The sequence below is a fragment of the Lolium rigidum genome, chromosome 4, assembly GCF_022539505.1.
Source record: "Lolium rigidum isolate FL_2022 chromosome 4, APGP_CSIRO_Lrig_0.1, whole genome shotgun sequence".
NCBI lineage: Eukaryota > Viridiplantae > Streptophyta > Magnoliopsida > Poales > Poaceae > Lolium > Lolium rigidum.
The window spans coordinates 194052774-194072633 of record NC_061511.1 but is presented as its reverse complement, the minus strand read 5'-3'; the positions used below and the strand labels follow the sequence as shown (position 1 = coordinate 194072633).

Sequence of the window (19860 nt, the reverse complement as noted above, 5' to 3'; positions counted from 1 at the left end):
TGGCGGTGGAGGTGTAGCAGACGATGTCGCAGCAGTAACGTTGTTGATGACAATGTTGTTGACGACGGGGACGATGGGTCGAAGTAGACGGCGTTGAAGACGACGGTAGGCAGCACCGCCCGACTTGGACGGAAGGCGACCCGTGATGAAGAACTGGAGCAGTCGCGCAGAGCGCTTCCCAAAAACCTAATTCGCCCTCTCCCGTACAGGATCGCAAGGACGAGTGGTTCCGGAGACCTGCTCTCCCGTTCGCCGATGCACGTCGGCGCGCGGGATGGAGTAGACTACGATGGCGGCGCAAGCAGAGAGAGGTGTAGGCTCGGGAAACCCTAGGCAACGTGGGCCACGCCCACGTCGCACGAACGTTTCGAGTCGGTTACAGATAGCCCACGATCCGGGAGCGACCCGAACCGACTAAGGAAAGTCTCGGCTCGAGGCTCAATCCACTCACCACGAGCGCGGCGCGCGCGTCGTGACGTGTCGAGACGAGCGAGGAGGAGGAGCGCGCGTGTGTAGCACTCCTATTCTCACTCACTTACTAGTGGTGAAGCAACCCACCTTATAAGGTGGTCTAACTTCCTCCCAACTTTCCATGTGGGACTAAACTTCCCACCTCTTGCCATTCCCTAGTGAGCTGCCACTAACTTGGGCTCAAACTCACAAGGCTGCCACTAAGTGGGCTTTGAGATTTATAGGCAAAATCTGAAATCTAGTATGGGCCACCAAATGTGGGCCCAATATTTCAACACCACCTCCTTGGGAAACCATCGTAGGAGCTCTGCCTCGGATCGAAGGATTGCACTGAAGGGACTAAGCAAGCACATAACATCGACAATTGACAATTACAAGCTTTCTATCCGGTGGTTCTGCTAACCGTTTGCCTTACTACATGGTTGATATAGGATTCGACTTGTAAAGTATGTTTTCTCATCATTAATCATACAAAACTGTCCCATTGACAAAGTTTTGCAATGTAAACCTATCTGTGTACACGATGATCGTCCGGGACGATCGGTCTTGCGTTGAATCTTGTGATCTGCCTGACTTGAATTCGTTTGAAGATGTCGCTCTTGCCTTGGCTTTGAATGTGATTACTCTGGATGTTCATCTGTTGTCAGACATCTCCCTGTCCTGAAGCGCTGGGAAGGATATTTCTGGGACAGGTTTGCCTCTTGCTCTCAGGTGACGCTATCTGCTGTTGCCGCCCTCTTGACGTCCCTGCTGCTGCTGGAGCTCGACTCGGAGTCGCCGGACGCAGATGAAGAAGGTGAAGGATCATCTTGGTCGCGCTTCCTCTTGAGGTGACCAGCCGGGAGGATGTGATCCCTGACGTAGGACGGCAGGTCCTTCCTTCGGGCGTGCTTGACCTCCAGCTCCATCCCGGGCCTCCAGAACTCGTACATGTACACCTCCTGCTTGAACTCCTCCGTCGTCGCACGGAGGTCGAACTGCACCTGGAGCTGCTTCTGTTGTTGCTTGGACAGACCCACGAAGAAGGTTGCGGTGCACTGCCGATCGTCGGCGTAGGCTTGCGGGTTGGGATGGCAGAGCAGCATGCCGGCCGTGGCCATCTCGACCCTGATCACCAGCTGCCTCAGCCGAGACTCCACCCACCCCTTCCACTCCCGGAGATCCGCCTCTCCTCCGGCGACCTTCACGTCCACCTGCAGGTAGCTCTTGTACGCCTTGAAGAAGTGGAACGGCTGGAACAGCGCCTCCCACCCGCGGGCGCCGCCGGACTCGGCGATCTCCTGGCTGATCGCACGGCCGATCTCGAGCTGCTCCGTGATGATCCGTAGAGTGGCGTGGGAGACGTTGTAGCAGGAGTTCATGCACGGGTACGCCGGGGTGATGACGGGCATGAGGTGGGTCCTGTCGCGGGGGTTCCTCCTCGGGTCCCATACTGGCAGCCGGAGCGCGAGCTGGCCGTCGTCGTCGTGCTCGATGCCCCCCAGCAGCACCGGGTTGGGCCACTTCCACTGCGAGAAGATCTTGAAGAACCGGGGCACCAGCATGCTGGGCGCGGCGTTAGGGTATAGCTGGCACACGCGCGCCACGAGGATCGCCCATCCGACGCCGCCTACGAATCCCATCACGTTGGAGTAGACGCCTCGCGCCTTGGCCCAGTGCTTGACGCAGCGCAGCGTCGTGCGGAACGCGGCGGCGTCCGGAACCAGTCGCATGATCTCGTCGGCCACGCGCACGCCGTTTAGGCTGCGGACGGTGGCCAGGTCCATGCCGCGGAGCACGGACCGGTCGCGCAGGTCAATGTCCTTGGGCACCACGGGGAGGCAGACGCTGGCGTAGAGGAGGTCCACCGGGACGCCGCGGAACTTCATCTTGATCACCGGCACGTACGCGCGGGGCACGGCCTGCAGCTCCGTCACAGCCTCCGTCTCGGCGAGCGCGCCGCCCAGAACGTCGAAGAAGTCGTGGTCGCGGTCGATGTAGGAAGGGCCGATGACGAGGGCATCGATGTCGGAGCCGCGGCCGTGGACGCCGAGACGGTACGAGCCGAACGGGAGGAGCAGGGCCGTGGCCTGCTCGACCATACCGTCGGGGTACCCTCGCTGGGCGGTGAGTCGCTTCACCCAGCGATCTAGGACGCCTTGGAGCTCGCGCAGCACGTCCTCGCGGGCAGCCAACTCGTCTGAGCTCTCGAACGAACCGGCCTCGTGAAGGAACAGTTCCAGCCGCGAGGTGCTCTCCAGGTCGGCCGGCGTCGGGGTAGCCAGGGAGATGGGCTGCATCTCGCTCATCGTGGCTGGTGGCTGCTCAAGATTGTCGGGTGGAAAGGCCAAAGATGGCCATTTATGACCAGAGGGCCGACCGAGTCCGGCTCGTGTTTGGATTAGGAATGATCAAGTTTCCTACCCTTTCTTCGAAGCTTAGCAGTACTGTAGTCGGATTGAGCGGCATTAGTTTCAGTTATCAGTTAGAATTTTCGTATGGACGCGCTGAGAGCATCCCCGCGGATGAAATCCGATCGAGCTTATTTCAACCATCTGATCAAGCCTTTTCAATCTTCCTCTCCTTTTTTTTTTGCTTCTATAAATCATGAATGCAGCAAATCCAACCCTGATTTGTAGTAAAAAATAGTTCACCCATGAAACAAAAGAAAAACGCAGATGTAGCACCCCAAAATTCCCCAAAATTAGGGACTAATCCCTTTGACTTATAAAACTATTTCTACAAAAAAAAAAATCGTCTGTTTGGACCAACACCAAAAACTTGCAGCATTTTGTTTTTGCCCCCTTTATAAATTCCTTTTCAAAATAGTTTACAAAATATTTTTCTTTGATGAACCAATTCCCAAACTCGGTGTCACTATAGCACACTGACCATATGCCAAAAGCTTGGATCAACCACTTCTCAAAAACCTCACCATAACCTTTTAGGTTGATTTAAATTCTCAAAACTGTTACATTTTAAAATATTTTTCCTCGATGGCCAAGTATGATTTGTAGGTGCACTTTTGAAAGCCCTAAAACATACTCAAAGCCGGCATCCAAAATATTTCATCTTGGTCCTCAAAACTTTCTCTGAATTTTGTGTCACTTTTGAATATTTGAAGAACTTCAATTACCAACTTTTGAATATCACAAAACTTCGGAAAGTAAACATGTAGATATCTGCACTTGGCGCACGACAAACACGAAAACACCCTAAATCGATCACCACAGCCTCCAAATGAGTGTGGTGACGATCTTGGTTGCGAGGGGTGGTTGCGGTGCCGATCTGGCTCGCAGGAGGTGACGAGGGGGCTCCTCGGCAATGCCCACCATGAGGGGCTTAGGGTTGACAGAATCCTGCAAGTTAGCAAGAGACATCGGATACCAAACAAACAGAAGGCGAGATTTACCCAGGTCCGGGGCCCTCGATGAGGTAAAACCCTTACTCCTGCTTGTCTGATCTTGATTTATCGATGAAAAAGGTTACAATGGGGCAGTCGATAGACTGCGTTGTGGTGAACTCGCCGGAAGGCAAGGTTTATAGGGTTGGTGTATGCGGGATTGTCTAAGTTTTTTTCGAGAGTCCTCCGGCAGGCCCTCTCCTGGCCTTTATATAGGAGGCCAGGTCCCGAGAGTCCTACACGGATTCAACTATGTTACTGTAAGATCTAGGCCATCCTTTCCTTATTCGACGCTTCCTTGCCTTGTCCATCAAGAATCCTTCTCCTTCTGGCTTTCCTCAGTTGCAACCGACGTACTGGTCCACTTTAGGCTGAAATGATTCTCACAAGCCCCTTGCTGGGCGAAAGGAGATAGGCCAATGTTGGGTACCCGAAGGGTAATGCCCACATCAGGATGCCATCGCGGGGTTGGGAGGGCGATATTATTGGAAGGGCTGGCCCGCGATGGCTCCAAAACAAAATCGGGGCCGGCGGCTGGGAGAGTTATTTCGCACTGGTGCCACTATTTTCACGTTTTTGGGACTATCGGGGGTGGGGGGAGGAGCGCGTGGAGATGCTCTATGATGTAGTACTGGACTAGTAATCTGGACAAATAGGTGATACTGATTTCATCTCCACTGACTCTATAACGTGAAATCTTACAATTCTAGAGGAATGGTTCTTTCCAATGGACATTGAACACATATGCAAAACCCCTTTTAGCACAAGGAGATATCAGGATACTTGGGCATAGCATTATGAGCGCTCAGGCATCCTCTCTATCAGATCAATATTCCGTTTGCTTGCTGGCACAAAGAAAAGACGTGAATACTGGCTAGAGGAAAGGCCGGCTGTATCAAATATTGCAGCGGAAGAGAAATTATGGTATAAAATGTGGAAGGTTCAAGTACCCTCTAAATTGAAATTGTTCCTACGACGGCTTGCTCAACAATCGCTACCAACTGGTGATGTTCGTCATCACCGTAATATGGTAGACTCAAGCTCTTGCTCATGGAGGCATTCAAAATGTGTCTTGGATCTAGCAAACACTCTTGACCACGTTGCATTCGTTGAAATGTTGGTAACCCTTTGGGCTATATGGTTCGCTCGGCGACGACTCATAGATGATGGTGACCAACAAAGCCCCTTGTCCACCTTTCTGTTCATCAAAAATTTCTACAAGATCTACCTTAGGCTCCGGCCTTGGCGAAGGGGCCGGGACGAGGATCCCCGAGACGAACTGCTCCTAAGTGGAGGGCACTACCGGCTGGTTATGGCCAACTCAATACAGATGCCGCGGTAGCGCGGTCTGGGGAGCAATGATCGCTTGCGATAGTCCGCCGTAGCGAGGAAGGAGAATTCTTGGGAGCTTCTGCTCTTACTCTATATGAATCCTTCAGTCCAGCCACGCTCGAAGCAATGGCGTGCCGTGAGACTCTTGCACTGGCTCAGGACCTCAACCTCCAAAAATATCTTTGTGGCGAGCGACTGCATGGAAGTTATAAGAACCTGCATAATCCGTATATCGGTTGCTATGGTGCAGTCATCCGTGAGGTCAAAACATCTATCTCGTTGACTTCATCGCTTTTTAGGCATGAATCCAGGAGCTCCAACGGGGAGGCTCACCGACTAGCTCCCAGTTATGTGTCTTCAGATTGTGGTTGTAGGATCTGGCTTCTTCGACCTCTAGAAGGTTCATGTATTCCCTTTAGTGTTTCAAACAATCAATAAAGAGCTGTCGGTGCTCAAAAACAAAACAAAAGGCAAAGGTGGGTGGTCCACTACCAATGGGTGGAACAAAAAAAATCTACAAACTGGAGTGTCTTCTCTACCGTGAAAGAGCATGCGTGCAGTTTTAGCAATAAATCACAGATATCCATGCATTATTCGAAATTTTAGGACAAGAGGAGGTGCGGCTCGAAAAAGTTGCTACGTGAGGAGCGGCTCGAAAGAGTTGCTTGATGTCTACGCACGCTTCTATTCTTGTAGATAGTGTTGGGCCTCCAAGTGCAGAGGTTTGTAGAACAGCAGCAAGTTTTCCTTAAGTGGATCACCCAAGGTTTATCGAACTCAGGGAGGTAGAGGTCAAAGATATCCCGCTCAAGCAACCCTGCAATTACGATACAAGAAGTCTTTTGTGTCCCCAACACACTCAATACACTTGTTAGACGTATATATGCACTAGTTCGGTGAAGAGATAGTAAAATGCAAGTGATATGGATGAATATAAGTGGTAATAACAATCTGAAATAAATATTGCAGCAAGTAAACATGCAGTAAAACAGAAATAAACGGTGATTCGATGTTTAGAAACAAGGCCTAGGGATCATACTTTCACTAGTGGTCGCTCTCAACAATGATATCATAAAGTAATATAAATATAAGCACTTCACTATGCTACTCTGAACTACTCTCCGGTTGGATAACGAACACTAATTCACCGCGTAGGGCTGCGAAAGCAAACCTTAAAGATGTATTCCCAAGTACTAATGAATACCCCACTCCGTCACTTTGAGCATTCATAGGAGGTACTAACACACCACAATTTCATAGAGACATCCAACTCAAATCATAATTCAGTGAAAAAGTATTCTGTGAAATATAGCCTAAGAGACCCACAAGGTGCACACACCGTCACCCTTACACACGTGGGACAAGGAGTCTCCAAAGATCACATAAGTAAAATTCACTTGAATAACATAACGATATCTAGATTACAAAGCTCATGGTCACATAAAGATCACACCATGGGAGAGAGAGATTAACCACATAGCTACCGTAGAGCCCTCAGCCCCAGGGGAGAACTACTCCCTCCTCATCATGGGAGTCAGCAACGACGATGGAGATGGCGGTGGAGTCGATGGAGATGGCTCCGGGGGCAATTCCCCGTCGCGGCAGGGTGCCGGAACAGAGACTTCTGTCCCCCGGATCTTGTTTGCGATGGTGGCGGAGCTACGGAACTTTTCATGGGCGGGGGCTTGTACCTTTAGGATGTTTGCGTCAGGAGCTTTATATAGGCGGAAGGATGAGGTCGGTGGAGGCCTGGTGGCTCCAAACCACCCCTAGGTGCGGGCAAGGGCCAGGCCGTGCCTAGGGTAGGTCTGGCCACCCTGTGGCCCTCCTCCGTCTCTGCTCTGGACTCCGTCTTCGCTCCCGGAAAAATAGGAACTTTGGCTTTTATTTCGTCCAATTCCGAGAATATTTCTTGTACAACTTTTCTGAAATACAAAAACAGCAGAAAACAGGGACTGACACTGTGACAATGTGTAAGGGTATATTGCCCCTATGTGTGGTTTTTGTAATTAATGACAACCCCTATGGACAAAAGTTTTCATTGAGTTTATATGAAGGAATATTCCATAGGTACTACTTGTATTCCATGTGTTGGATTCAAGTATGGATGCCATGAAGATAAAGATACACCTTGTGTATTGGCATCAAGATCATCGATCAAGATAGTATGATAGAGCATGAGAAGATACAAGGTTGACCAATACAAAGAGTGAAGAAAAGATTCAAGTTTGGTCAACACATGAAGCATGAAGAATGTGCCACGTGAAGTCACATGGTAGCTCTCCATGGGCATGCATCAAAAGGGAGATCTCATATAGCCCATGAGAGGATGACGGCAAGTGGTGGTCGTCATTGATACGTCTCCGACGTATCGATAATTTCTTATGTTCTATGCCATATTATTGATGATACCTACATGTTTTATGCACACTTTATGTCATATTCGTGCATTTTACGGAACTAACCTATTAACAAGATGCCGAAGTGCCGATTCTTGTTTTACTGCTGTTTTTGGTTTCGAAATCCTAGTAACGAAATATTCTCGGAATTGGACGAAACAAAGACCCGGGGTCCTATTTTGCCACGAACCTTCCGGAAGACCGAAGAGCATACGAAGTGGGGCCACGAGGTGGCCGGACCACAAGGCGGCGCGGCCAAGGAGGGGCCCGCGCCGCCCTGTGGTGTGGGCCCCTCGTCGGCCCTCCGACTACTGCCCTTCCGCCTACTTAAAGCCTTCGTCGCGAAACCCACGATGCGAAAAACCACGATACGGAAAACCTTCCCGGAGACGCCGCGGCCGCCAATCCCATCTCGGGGGATTACGGAGATCTCCTCCGGCACCCTGCCGGAGAGGGGATTCATCTCCCGGAGGACTTTACACCGCCATGGTCGCCTCCGGAGTGATGAGTGAGTAGTTCACCCCTGGACTATGGGTCCATAGCGGTAGCTAGATGGTTGTCTTCTCCTCATTGTGCTTCATTGTTGGATCTTGTGAGCTGCCTAACATGATCAAGATCATCTATCTGTAATACTCTATGTTGTGTTTGTCGGGATCCGATGGATAGAGAATACCATTTTATGTTAATTATCAAGTTATTGCATATGTGTTGTTTATGATCTTGCATGCTCTCCGTTATTAGTAGAGGCTCTGGCCAAGTTGATGCTAGTAACTCCAAGAGGGAGTATTTATGCTCGATAGTGGGTTCATGCCGCATTGACACACAGGACAGTGATGAGAAAGTTCTAAGGTTGTGTTGTGCTTGTTGCCACTAGGGATAAAACATTGATGCTATGTCCGAGGATGTAGTTATTGATTACATTACGCACCATACTTAATGCAATTGTCACGTTGTTAGCACTTAATACTTGGAGGGGTTCGGACGATAACTCTGAAGGTGGACTTTTTAGGCATAGATGCAGTTGGATGGCGGTCTATGTACTTTGTCGTAATGCCCAATTAAATCTCACTATACTTATCATGACATGTATGTGCATTGTTATGTCCTCTCTATTTGTCAATTGCTCGACTGTAATTTGTTCACCCAACATGCTTTTATCTTATGGGAGAGACACCTCTAGTGAACTGTGGACCCCGGTCCATTCTTTTAATACTTGAAATACAAATCTGTCTGCAATACTTGTTTTACTTGTTTTCTCTACAAACAATCATCTTCCACACAATACGATTAATCCTTTGTTACGGCAAGCCGGTGAGATTGACAACCTCAGCTGTTTCGTTGGGGCAAAGTACTTTGGTTGTGTTGTGCAGGTTCCACGTTGGCGCCGGAATCCCTGGTGTTGCGCCGCACTACATCCCGCCGCCATCAACCTTCAACGTGCTTCTTGGCTCCTCCTGGTGACAAGGGATTAACTTGTCAATGCCTATGGATTATAGGCTAGGGTTTAGTTAGAAGTAGAGGGCAAGTAGATCTCGAAGGTTTCAGCTGAAAAGTACTCGACGAATATGAAAACTAGGGTTTGCAGACAATGATTCGATGATCCTCTCGTCCCTCGACCCCCCTTTATATAGGTGGAGCCGAGGGATTCGTGCTATACAAGGATTACATAGTCGGGACGGTTTCTAACTCATCCCGCCGGATTACAAATAACACTTCCTATTACAACTCTATCTTTTCCTTAAATACATCTTGGGCTCTCGAGTCTTCTTATTCTTCGGGTAGTGGGCCTTCAATAAACCCCGGGTACTATATTAGGCAGGCCCATTTGGGATGCCTATGTCGGTAGCCCCGAGATTTTGCTTGAATCATAGAGTCGGGGAAAATCTCTACTCGTTTATTTTTACTCGAAAGCTCTAACTTTCATACTTTTTCTCACAAAATTCTATATTGTACGGGGATATTGGTAGTTGGGGCTAGTTCATCGACGGATCAGGTACTAGTTAAGCTGCTCTAGTGGCAATCCGCAAAAACCTACTTCAAAATCACGTCCCCGGACATGATTTCGGGATACTGGTGTAAACTTCGACGAGCGCCGCTTAAGGTCTTACCATTCGTCGAGTCCCGGTTAAATTTATCGAGTACCTAACGCGTCCGTCAGGATTTTTCTTCGTATCTGTTGATACGGATAAAAATAGCAGAGCGCGAGTCTTCGGCGATGCCACGCCCAACGAGAATAGGTGCGGGGTCTTACCTTCGCAATTTTGCGGCATTCAGAAATTGATCGCAACTTCGGCGTTACGAGAATATATTGTCGAGTGCTTTTCAGGCTGCTAGAATGGCACATTTTATTGAGTCAAATATGACTTATATTGCTTTCCCGATGGGAGTATATGGAGAGTTAATGATAACTCGAAATATATTCTCTTGCTTGTTCTATTTTTCCTTTGTCAATTTCATCGGGCACGCGAACGGCGTTCCCGATGGGAGTAGCTCCGAGGCTACAACCAAGAACTTGTGCTTGGTTGTAGGCTCAACATTTTAGTCCACCTTGTCACTATATTGCCATTATCTCTTGATATTCTTTCCTCCTTCTTCTCTCTTTCTTTTTGTTTTTCCCCCTTTTTTTTTATCGGATGCGCGAACAGCGCTCACGATGGGAGTAGCCCCGAGGCTACGGCCAAGAACTTGTGCTTGATTGTAGACTCAACATTTTCTATTTTTGCCATTGTCGAAATTTTTCTTTTTTCAAAGTAGCCCCGAGCATTTGGGCAAAAACTTGTTTCGACCAAAGGCTCCCGATGCATTCAAATAACTTATCCTGTCGCCATTCTCCTTTCTCTTGTCGACATATTTTCCCTTGTCAAATTTTCTTCAGCTCTATCATCGGTCGATATTTTTACGCTTTGTGGGTCCATCGCTCCCACCACATTGACACGTCGTGGAAGTGGGGGACACACGTCCTCCGCTTTTACGGTGCACGTACGGTAACGCTTATCCTGGTAAAAATACTTTTTGCCCTTGTAACTAGAAGATCAATTCTCGCCACACGATTTCCTCATCCAACGGTTCACTGCTTCACCCAATTCTTATATAAACCTGTCTTCAACCTCCGTTCATCCCCTCACTTGCGCCGCTCACCTGCTCCTCTTCGCAAATCTTCCTCTGCGCCCAATCTTCGCCGATTTCCCTCTCTCGCATACATTGCTCAACCCGCTTCCGTGAATGCCGCCGCGTGCACGTTTGACCCGCCACGAGCACTCCGAGTCCGCGATGGCCGCCGAAGATCTTGAGTGGGAGAGATCCAAGATCTCCAACCAAGACACCAACCTGATGAAAAAGCTTGGCCTGATGAAGAAGGAAGGCGCCATCCGCTTTCCCGGTGAAGAAAGCTATCCCAAGCCTCCCATGGAGTATCGGGTTAGTTTTGTTGACCATCTAATCCGCGGCCTTTCTACCCCAATCCATGATTTCCTCCGCGGTCTTCTCTTTGTCTACGGGATTCGGTTGCACCAGTGACTCCCAATTCGATCCTCCATATTTCTATTTTTATCACTCTTTGTGAATGCTTCCTTGGAGTCGCTCCCAATTGGGCTCTTTGGAAGCGCATTTTCTGCCTTCGCCGCAATGGCGCGCACCACGCCACCTACAACATAGGTGGTGTAGTTATCTGTGTCCGAACCGATGTCGAGTATTTCGACGTTAAATTTCCCGACTCCGTCCAAGGATGGCGCAAGAGGTGGCTCTATATACACGAAGAAAGCGCCAACTCTGTGGAACACAACATAGTTCCTTTCGACGGAAACGCGAAAATTCAACGCCGCCATTCCTGGGACGCCGAAGCTTCCGAAGAAGAGAAGAAAGCGACAGAAGCTCTTATGTCTCGTATTCATCAGCTCCAAAACACTCGAGGCAAAGAGCTATCTGGTGTCCAAATCACAGCCTATTTTCTTAGAATTAGAGTGCAGCCTCTTCAGGCTCGCAAAAATCCTCTTTGGACGTACTCTGGTGCCAATGACGCCAATAGGCTCTCCAGTGATCTTTCCGTGAAGGACTTGGAGAAGCTTATTCGAAGAATTACCTCTACGAGTAAGAAGGATCCTATTCCTTCCTCTGTCGCGTGGCACCCTACAACTCCACCAATCCTCTTCCCGAGGTATTTTGTCTTCTCGAATTTTTATCTTGTTCTGAATTTTCCCTGCATCTCATTGTATTTAACATCTCGCTATTTTTCCTTTATCACTATTTTTATAGGGTCACCCTACTATGGCTTCCCTTCCTCCTCTTCTCGAGGATGGAGAAGTCGAAGAAATGGGTATAGTTGCCGAAGATGCTCAAGGCTCTTCCCTTCTCGAAAGTGAAGTCGTTGGTTCTCACAAATCTGCGGCTTCCCATGAGAGAGAGGTTGAGTCCGAAGCTAGTGAATCGACTGAATCCCTTCCTCCTCGCTTGTTTCTCCAGAAGAACAAAAGGAAGAGGACTGAAGTCGAGGATCTCGGCATGTCTAAGGCTGAAGAAGTTGGTCCTTCGATCCGAAGGCAGCTTATGATCCTTATTTTGAGTCCCTCATCAGCTCGTAAGTCAATTTTATCTCTCCTCCTCTCTTTGATGTACCCGAAAGATTTAACTCTGTCTTGCTTTTTGTACTTGTCTATTTTTGTTTACTAGTGATGAGGAAGAAGTGCCGGCCTGCGACGTCGCTCCTCGGACCGGCACGTCACGTGTCGTGCTTGTTTCAGACACGTTAGTTGAAGGAGATGAAACATCGCCTCCTCAACAAAACGTCGTCACTACTACTCCACCGTCAAGCCCCCTTGTCCCTTCGCCAAAAAGGGCAAGGGTTGAAATGACCATTGAGCCTCCTCCTCAATTGGGCAGCTCTTCGACGCAGCTCTTGGATGATGTAAGTTTGTCGAGATCTATATTTCGTCTATGTTGCTTTTGTGAATCCTTTCTTTTTGTAATACCGAAGTTTTTCCCCTTCTTTTTCTTCCTTTTTGACAGCCTATGATCAAGGATCTTATTCGCATCGGGTCCCAATTTATTGGGTACCGCGAGTATGCCAGCAGGGCCGAGGGTAACGTCTTTTATACTTGCTGTTTCCCTTGGTTTTTTATTCCTGCTGCTTGTCGCTATTTTTGATCTTTCTTCTCTTTCTTTCCCTTCCTCAACAGAAAAACTTGCAGAGGCTAATAAACGTGCTGAGACACTTGCTCGAAAACTCGAGCAAAGTGAAACGGCTCGTAAGAAAGCTGAGCTTGCCGCTAGCGAAGCCAGAGCTGAGGCTGATGATGCCAAGGCAAAGGCTGCTAGTGTCGAAGAATTGCAGACAAAAGCTTAAGGATGCTTGAATCTGCCTTGCATGAGCAAAAATCTGCACAGGTTGCACGAGAACAAGGGATCATCAAGCGTTTGAATTCGCAAAGTCGACGCACGCTGAGTAATATCACTTGTCCCTTCTATTTTGCTTGTACTTCTTGTTTCTTGGTTCTTGACTAATGTTCTTTCTTGTGTGGCAGCCCAAACCAACCAAGATTTTGACCTGGAAAAGTCTGTCAATGACCCTCTTCTTGACGCACTTTCTCTTCTAGAGTCCCATGGACGCGAGATTCGTGAAGGCGTGGCCAATGCCAGTGGGGCTTTGTCGGCGTTGTTCCCCTACTTCTTCCCGAAGAAAGAGGAACCTTCGACTTTCCTTGACCTCGCCAAGATGTTCAATACATCGGAAGATCTTGGGTTGAAGCTGCGCCATGAGAACATGAAGGTAGCCGTTGAAAATCTTGTTGCTCCGGTTGCTGACGGTCAGCGAGACTCTCGACTGGACGAAGGTTGGCGACACCGATCCGATAGAACAATCGAGGTGGAAGTCAACGATGAAGGCGGCCAAGCCCAATACGAAGAAAATCTTGGCGTATCTCGGGATCCGGCCAGCGTCGACTCCTAGTTCGTCAAGGCCGGAGGTCTAGTTGCATGCCTCTGTTTTTCTTTTGCTTCTTTTGCTCTTGTCGCCAAAGTAGTCATTTGGCGACACGTACTTTCTTAATTCCTTTGTAGTGCCCTTGTAATTATTCCCAAGAGATTAATGAAGAATTCTATCTTTGCCTGTTTTTTTGATGTTGTTCTGTTTAAATTTCGAGTTGATATTTGATAACTATACTCCAATTCCTACTCCTTCCAATGCTTCGCCTTCTTCCCGCGGAGAGAAGCATGCTAACGATCTGCACTTGTTGATGATACCTTGTCACAAGAATTGAATGATCTTCGACAACAACTTCGGTATGCGAAAAAGCAAACACTTGTGATGATGGAGCGAGTCTCGTAAATCATACGAAGCCGAGAAAGTTGCCCTTCGGCAAGTCCACGAGGCTATGGCTGCTAAGAAGGTTCTTGTTTCGAAGCTGAAAAGCGGTTACTCGAGAAAATTTCATGCTCGAGTTAATGAATGAAGCAGTGCGAGATATGTCGGGTATGTTTGTCTCGTCTTGTGATATCTATCATCTTCATGCTATTGTCTCCTAAAGGTTGTCCCTTCGTTGTGTTGATAGGTGCCTTTATTGATGCTTTGCTTGCTGAGGAAGAGAGGGTAAACGCTAGGACAAACCTCCTTGTCAATCTTTCCTTGGACCATGGTTCTTTGTTTTGGGCCACTCCGGAGAGGACCCGCCAAATCGTCGAGATTTCAGGATCGTACCTCTCAAACCCGTGATTTCCTTCACTACGTACCAAAACCTTATCTATGGTTTACAACTCCATGTTTCCTCGGAATGTCCCACCAAAAACTCTTCCTGAATTGATGGAAAGGTTCAAGGATGCTCGCGAGTATTCACGATTTTGTCAAAGCACAAGCTGGTAGGCTGGTGCAGATTTGCTCTTATCATGCTCCAGATCTGCCACTCAAAGCTTGACCTTGCCCAAGTTGTCGAGAGGGTTCATCAAAAGGTGAAACGCCGGAGAGTTGGTGTTGATAGGATTAACACGAAGGTTACACCTATAGCCGAAGAAATGATTGAGGACCTTCTTCGGATGGATGCCGAGCTTTTTGCCGATGGCCATTATGCCGACTTTCTTGGTGCTGCTCTGAGGAGAACGAGTTACTCTTGACGATATCTTGAATCAAGACTAGTTATTTGCTTCTTATAGAAATTTCTTCTTCGTAGTCCATGACCATATTGTAAAGCAACCATTGTATTTCTATGTTTGCCTAGCCCCCGAGTGTTTCGGTGACTTTTTCTATATTTGTATATTTGCGAGGTTGTGGACCAAGGCATTTATATTTTGAAGGCAGATATGAGCCCCCGAGCTTTTGCTGAGTACTATTTTGTATTTTTATTGACTCACGAGGTATTTGAATACCAAGGCAAGATTTTTTTCTTCTTTTATCGATGAACTATATTGAAATTCGTCGAGGCGATGACTTTGGTCGCGTTGACAAAGAAAAAGGTGATATAGCCACTATCTTTATTATATTGCAGCACCGCGAGCCCGCCTCATTAAAAACCTTCTCCGGCCCCACTCGGTGCCCCGAAAAAGGAAAAGAGTGCGTCCGAAAACTTCGCGGGCGTTTCAGTACATTGAAGTTTTACAAGGACTATATTTCGACTCTAGGCGTAAAAACGCACGAGTTGCGCCACGTTCCGGGGTTTGGCTCCTCCACCCCCGTCTTCTTGTCCTTTATCTGTATGCTCCTCCTCCGATTACTTCACGTGACGATATAAGGGCCGAGCCAAGGTGACTCGAGTTTTTCATGACTTTTTTGCGTGAGCCGAAGAACTAGGTCGCCCACATGAAAAGATCTTGGCCGCAAACGTCGACTGTGGTAATTCTTCAAGTCCTGTTGATATTTGGTTACTCGAGACAATACTTCATCTCGAGCTTCATCAAGTGCGTCCACATCATCTTCTAATGCTTTTCTCGATGTTTCTTCGTCATACTCCGCGACACGTGGAGAGTTGTGCTCTATCTCGATTGGTAGATCTGCTTCGCTCCATGTACCGGAAAAAACGGAGTTTCTTGTGTCGTTGTATTTGGAGTTGTTCGGATGCTCCACAACACACTTGGTAGTTCCTCGGGCCGGGTATGTCGAGCTTTTTCTAGTGGTCCTAACAAGCGCTTCTTGATGCCATTGCGAGATGATGCCATTGGCTTTCTCGACTTGCCCATTGGTTTGAGGATGTGCAAGCTGATGCAAAGTTCAGCTTGATACCCACCTCTTCGCAATAGTCTTTGAATTCATTGGACGTGAAGTTCTTTGCCGTTGTCACGTGACGATCTTTGTGGGGCACTCCAAACCTGAAGACGAGGTCTTTTATGAATTTTACTGCAGATGCTCCGTCTGGTGAATTTATCGGCTTCGCTTCTATCCACTTTGTGAATTTGTCGACAGCTACTAGCATGTATTCCTTTCCTCCTGGCGACGATTTGTGTAACTTACCAACCATGTCGAGTCCCCATTGTGCAAAGGGCCATGACAAAGGTATTGGTGCTAGCTCTCTGCTGCTGGAGAGTGAGGTTTTGCGGCAAACCTTTGACACGCGTCGCAAGTTCGCACTATGTCCTTAGCGTCCTCTATTGCTGTCAACCAGTAGAATCCTGCCCGAAAAACCTTGGCTGCGATAGCTCGACTACTTGCGTGGTGGCCACATATTCCTTCATGTACGTCCTTTAGAATTATTCTTCCTTCTTCGGGTGTAACGCACCTTTGCAAGACGCCTGAAATACTTCGCTTATATAATTCTCCCTTAACCACCGTGAAAGCTTTGGAGCGTCGGATTACTCGCCTTGCCTCAAGCTGGATCATCCGGTATTTCTTTCCACGAGGATATATGATATGTATGGCTGCATCCATGGTATACGTATTACTAGGACCAGGTCTTGCTCCTCTTCTTCTTCCTCTTGCTTCTCCTTGATAGCCCCAGAGGGTTTCTTCTCCTTCTTTTTTGATTTTGTCGTCTCGGTGGATCTCTCTGTTATCTCCTCCCAAAATACACCTGGTGGGACTGTAAGGCACTGCGACCCGATGTTTGCAAGAACGTCGGCTTCGTCGTTGCTCAATCTGCTAATATGATTTACTTCGCATCCATCGAACAATTTCTCGAGCTCATTGTACACCTCCTTGTATGCCATCATGCTATCATTGACTGCGTCACATTGGTTCATAACTTGCTGAGCTACCAAGCGTGAGTCGCCAAAGATTTTTAGTCGAGTTGCTCCGCAGTGCTTTCGCCATCTTCATCCCGTGTATGAGAGCCTCATATTCTGCTTCATTGTTAGATGCGTTAGGGAACGTCATCCGAAGGATGTACTTCAACTTGTCGCCTTCGGGTGATATGAGTACTACTCTGCGCCGGCCCCTTCAAGCCTCTTGGACCCATCGAAGTTCATAGTCCGGGTTCTCGATAAATGCAGGGGTCCTGTATTTTGCAACTCCATCCACTCTGCGATGAAGTCCGGTAGTATTTGCGACTTTATTGCTTTTCTTTTTTCATACGTGATGTCCCGAGGGAAAGTTCTATTCCCCAAAGGGAGACACGACCAGTAACTTCCGGGTTATTCGAGTATATTTGACAAAGGAGCTTCATTGACCACTATGATCGGGTGTGCCGAAAAATAGTGGCGCAATTTTCGATCTCTGTCGTGAACACTCCATATGCTAGCTTTTGGTGCTGAGGGTACCTTTGTTTTGAGGGGACAAGACTTGGCGACGAAGTATGCTGGTCGTTGTACTCCATGGATTTTCCCTTCTTCTTCTCTTTCGACAACTAACACCGTGCTAACTACTTGGGGAGTAGTCTGCAATATATAGCGAGGAGAGGTTCCTTTTCCTTTGGAGCTACCGGGATTGGTGGTGTCGAGATTTTTCGCTTCAGATCCTCGAAAGCTCTATCGGCTTCTTCGTTCCACTGGAATTTATCTCCTTGTTTTATCGGCGCATAAAATGGTAACGCTTTTTCTCCTAACACTGCGACGAATACGCTCGCAGGCTGCGACTCGCCCGGTTAGGCTGTCTGTATTTCTTTCAACTTCGTTGGCTTCCTCATTGTTACTATTGCTTGTATTTTGTCGGGATTTGCTTCAATCCCTCTTGCTGAAACTAGAAACCCCGGAAGTTCTCCTCGTTGGGACGCCAAAAGAACACTTCGTCGGGTTCAGCTTGAGGCGAGAATTTGTCGAGGTTGTCAAAAGTTTCTTTGAGATCCTCGATCGGTGTTGCCCCTTTTTTGATGTTATGACGACATCATCAATGTAAACTTGCACGTTTTTCCCGATTTGTGTTGCTAAACATACGCATCATCCTGCGATATGTTGCTCCCGCATTTTTAAACCGAAGGGCATTGTCTTGTAGCAAAACACGCCGTAAGGTGTAATAAACGCTGTTTTGGCTTCATCATCTTCTTTTAATCTGATCTGGTTATAACCGGAGTATGCATCCAAAAAGGAAAGACGTTCACAGCCTGCCGTGGAGTCGATAATTTGATCGATCCTTGGGAGGAAAGTGATCCTTGGGGCAATGTTTGTTGAGACACGTAAAGTCGACGCACATGCGAAGGACTTGTCGTGTTTTCTTCGGCACCATCATTTGGGTTAGCTACCCATGTGGCTTACGTAGATATCTCTACGATAAAACCAGCTTCCTCTAGTCGATTTATTTCGATAGCATGGATTTGCGGTTTGGTTCAAAACGCCGCAAAGGTTGTCGATTGGTTTCGCTGTTGGATCCAAATTTAGGTGGTGCTCGGCAAGTTCCCTGGGTACTCCTGGCATGTCAGGCTGGACACCATGCGAAGATTTTCCAGTTCTCACGGAGGAACTCGACGAGCGCGCTTTCCTATGCGATATCCATGTTGTTTGCAATGGATGTCGTCTTTTTGGATCCGTCGGGTGAATCTGCACCTCCTTAGAATTTTTCTACGTGTTGAAAGTTGATTCCTTGTTTGGCCTTACGACGTACGCGGTGCGTCGTAATCGAGTCATGCTCTTCGACGCCAAGTATTCCGCTTGCATCCCGAAGGTTTACGACAATCGATGGAAATCCTTGTCGCACTTATCGGCTAAAGCAAAGCTCCCTTTGACCGTGATTGGTCCCTTGGGTCCAGGGCAATCTCCATAACGAGATATGTATAGTGTGGTACTGCCATAAATCTAGCGTATGCTTGGTCGTCCCAACAAAGCGTGGATGCTGCGATGGGAAATCCACGACTTCAAACTCTAGCTTCTCGATTCTATAATTTTCTCGGGTTCCAAAGCGAACGTCGAGGTTTATCTTCCCCAATGGGTAACTTGGTTTCTCCGGTGTGATGCCGTGGAACCTTGTGTACGGTGGCTTCGGGTTTGCTAAGGATATGTTCATCTTCCTCAATGTATCTGCATACATGAGGTTTAGGCTCTCTGCCGCCATCTATGAATACTCGAGAAACGTCAAATCCTGCGATAGCTGCTGGCGGGAATGAGTGCTTGACTGCCCTGGTCGAGGAACTTGCTGCGGGTGGTCCGCTATGGTGAAGCCGATGTCTTGTCACGACCAATTGAGGTACTCAAGCTTGTTGGTGGAGGCATTTTCTACGCCATGAACACTCTGTCGCGAGATTACTTTTTGAGCTCTATTAGATGGCCTTCCCTTCGAATCATCGACACTTGCTCCGTTGGAGTTAGGATCAACATAGGGTGGTGGTGCTTGGTGCTGCCGCTATTCCGAGCTGGTGTTGATTGCCTTACGTAATCGCGGGAGGTGGCGGTAGATGAACTTCGCTCCTAGGCTCCCGAGGGTTTCTCTGTCTTTGCTCGTGCGTGAGCGTTTTACTGCACATCCGAACATTGCTTGGAAATTTCGACAATCTTTACGTAGATGCCACGACTGTCTTTTCCCATTGCTTGTCGAGGAAAAAGTGCATCGGCACGGTCCATTCAACATTTCTTCGGGAGACAAAAAAGGTCGTGGAAACCTTGGCCCTTGTTTTGCACGTTACGGGAGTCGTCCCTATTGTCGCCTTGCTGCTCACTTTGCTTCTCGATAATCATCTCTGTTGCCTCCTCCTGTATTTGATCGAAATCCTGCCGAAATTTGCCACTGGGGCGTCGTAGTTCGAATGCTGCCGAGGAAATCGTCGCCTCGTCGATAATTTCGACCACGGTCCTCCTGCGGCGACCTGTGTCGTTTATTGTGGACAGCGTCTTCTCCGTCTGCCCATTTATTTGCTATCTCCATCAACGCGGATCTTGTTTTTGGATTGGTCCTTCCCAAGTCCTCGACAAAATCTCCGCGCTGATTCTGCGACAAACGCA

General features: G+C 48.2%; 1 protein-coding gene across 1 annotated transcript; it reads right to left on the bottom strand.

Annotated features, from left to right (window-relative positions):
• Nucleotides 1-1178: 1178 nt before the first annotated feature.
• LOC124647979 (nuclear poly(A) polymerase 4-like) lies at nt 1179-2759 on the bottom strand. The gene has a single exon (XM_047187817.1). It carries the CDS (start codon nt 2757-2759, stop codon nt 1179-1181), a length of 1581 nt encoding a protein of 526 aa, XP_047043773.1.
• Nucleotides 2760-19860: the final 17101 nt, after the last annotated feature.